Here is a 2,664-nt window from a genome sequence, read left to right as displayed (position 1 = left end):
TATATATATTTGTGCCAGAAACCTCTCCTATATATTTTTTAAAAAGTGTTAAAATTGCAAAAATATATTTGGTACTTTTTCCTATGCATTTAAATCACATATTCAATTCATTTTGTATTTATGCACAATTTCTCATTTTTGGAAATAAAGAATCACTGTCCCCAATACTGCTGTCATTACCTTTACGGCAAGTTTCTCCAAGAAAAGTTTGCTATTTAGTTATTGAATTCGAAAGCTTATTCAACACCATCAGATGAAACATACAAAATCCACACCATCATGCATTAAACCAAACATACATTTGAAGATTAAGACCATGAAACTTCATAACAGAAATCAAAACGACAGTGGTGTGCCCTGCGACAGAGAAGCATGTTAAGAAGTATTTGCATCAGGAGGTTTTTCTGGTTGAAGAATCAGGAGAGGATTATCGTAACCTCACCCTACCATACATCAGCAGCCAGAGCTTCAGTGTGCAGGTGAGGCTTCACTGACCTCTGACCCTTCATGTCAGTATTGTTCCTGTCCCATGTGTATCCTTCTCATATGAAGAACATAAGTGCACTGCCCATCTTTCATTTTGGTTTCAGTGGGTGCACAACATATTGGAGAAGAAAGCCGAGGCTGATCGGATTGTTTTCGAGGATCCAGATCCCGATACTGGTTTTGTTTTGTTTCAAGTGGGATCAAAAGCAGGTAAATCTGAGGTGAATCAGTGTCATAATATTTAAGGGTGAATAAAAGGCCAGTGAAAAACAATGAATGTTTCCTTTCCTCTCCAGCTACAAGACCTTTATTTGATTGCTATCGTCCACCGGAGGGATGTTAAAAGTTTAAGGGATCTTACATCAGAGCACCTGCCGTTACTCACAAACATTCGCAGTAAAGGAGAGGTGAGTTATGGAGCATATGAAAATCAAAAAGATTTTTCAAAGTTGTAATTAAAACAAAGATTAATGCAATGCATTTTACAAGAAAATACTATTTCAGTCTTTCTTCTTCAAAGGTGATTCAATGTTTTATATGCTGTTTCTTTGAAATTAATTGTGTTAATTGTTACTAGCAGTTTCTGAGTGAGAATTGTTTCTACATCCTTGTTTTTTTAGTGTACAAATGAGTTTCTTCACAATGAAGTAGAGTTGTGGTTCTGTTGTCCACTAGATGTCACTGGTGATCTGAACATGTAAACCACTCTTTTGCCTTGTCCAAATACCCACACTTGCGGTCTTTGCACTTGACCACTTGACTACTTATATGACGTATATCCTGTATTTGATCCAAGTGTTCAAGTGAGCATGAAGACCACAAGTGTGTGTACAACTTTTCATTACCTGATGGGACACACTTATAGTGTTGTAAAAACGCAAATTGTTTACAGAGTTTTATTATTATTTTCAATACTTTGCATTTTAAAATCAACTTCTAAATGTCTGTTCAGTAGTCCCTATAGATGACAATTTAATTAAGTGATAAAAAGCAGTTGCAAATGTTGTAAAAAAGTAAATATACTAATCTTTGCAGCAATGAAATGTGTAGCACTTTGTTTTACTACCAAATTATATGTAATATCTTATTATTATTCATATTTAACTTGCATTGGAAAGGTTTCCGTGACCTCTCGCGCGATCTTGGCAAAAAGTCTCACGATTTATTTCCAGAACATGATGCATGATGGGATACACTAACCCTCGAATACCGCTCCGGAGCGGTATAGCGGTATAGTGTGGGTTTAGTGTGCGTTAAGGGCACTGCGCTTTGGTATTTTTAAGACCTGGGACAGTCTTGCGCACTTACTTCCTGTCGCGCGCAAGTGGCCAGGACCGCAAGTGTGGGTATTTGGACAAGGGGACAGTCTGCTTGTCCACTGTCTGCTTGCTTTTTAAAGACACTTGGTGCAGTGGTTACCACATGTGCTCTAGATATTTTGAGCTGTAGTGATCCTGTGGAAAACACCGGTTCAATTCCAGCCTGCAACCTGTTGCAATCTCAACCCAAAAGCCCTAAAACAAAATACCAACACTATGAAAATCACAACACGGGGTTTTTCCAAGTGCATTTGTGAGCTGTAGCGTGGCTGCATACATCAAATTCAAATTCAAGTCTTGTCTATATCCACAGGACGCCATTCAGCGGCAGTACGGCATCCCTCCGAGGAAACTGTGCATGTATCTCCACTATCAGCCGTCATACTATCACCTCCATGTCCATTTCACCTCTCTTGAGTTCGACGCTCCAGGTTGTAGAGTGGAAAGAGCCCACTTGCTTTCTGATGTCATTCAGAACTTGCAGGCAGATTCCAGTTACTATCGCAACTGCAGCCTGGCGTTCCCGCTGCGGGCCGATGATGGTTTGCTCCTCAGGTTTAAAGAGGCTGGGAAACTCTAGAGACCTGATTTTTGGGAACCTTTTTTATTTTATAAATGTTAAGTACCTGTACACTGCTAACCAGTTTTGAAAAGATTTATTATTACTGTATACATTCAATGTAATAAGGTCTTGTTTTGACCTTTGTCTAAAACCGGTTCGATTTTGTCATCACCTGCATTTTTATTAAAGTACTGATTGTTTTTAAATTGTTCGGTTGTGTAATGTCTGTTTTTCATGCTGTGGTTGATCATGTTGACTAGGGCTGCACGATTAATCGCATGCGATATTTAACGCGCA

The 2,664-nt window shown here is 38.8% G+C and overlaps 1 protein-coding gene across 1 annotated transcript; it reads left to right on the top strand.

Annotated features, from left to right (window-relative positions):
* The first annotated feature begins 338 nt into the window (after positions 1-338).
* On the top strand, positions 339-2,434 carry LOC107671566 (m7GpppX diphosphatase-like). Its single transcript, XM_016464485.1, has 4 exons — positions 339-479; positions 591-696; positions 783-893; positions 2,119-2,434. Exons 1-4 carry the CDS (start codon positions 373-375, stop codon positions 2,383-2,385), a joined length of 591 nt encoding a protein of 196 aa, XP_016319971.1. The 5' UTR covers positions 339-372; the 3' UTR covers positions 2,386-2,434.
* Positions 2,435-2,664: the final 230 nt, after the last annotated feature.

The sequence above is a fragment of the Sinocyclocheilus anshuiensis genome, unplaced genomic scaffold, assembly GCF_001515605.1.
Source record: "Sinocyclocheilus anshuiensis isolate Anshui unplaced genomic scaffold, SAMN03320099.WGS_v1.1 scaffold16668, whole genome shotgun sequence".
NCBI lineage: Eukaryota > Metazoa > Chordata > Actinopteri > Cypriniformes > Cyprinidae > Sinocyclocheilus > Sinocyclocheilus anshuiensis.
The sequence above is the reverse complement of the archived record's forward strand: the minus strand, read 5'-3'. Positions and strand labels throughout refer to the sequence as shown.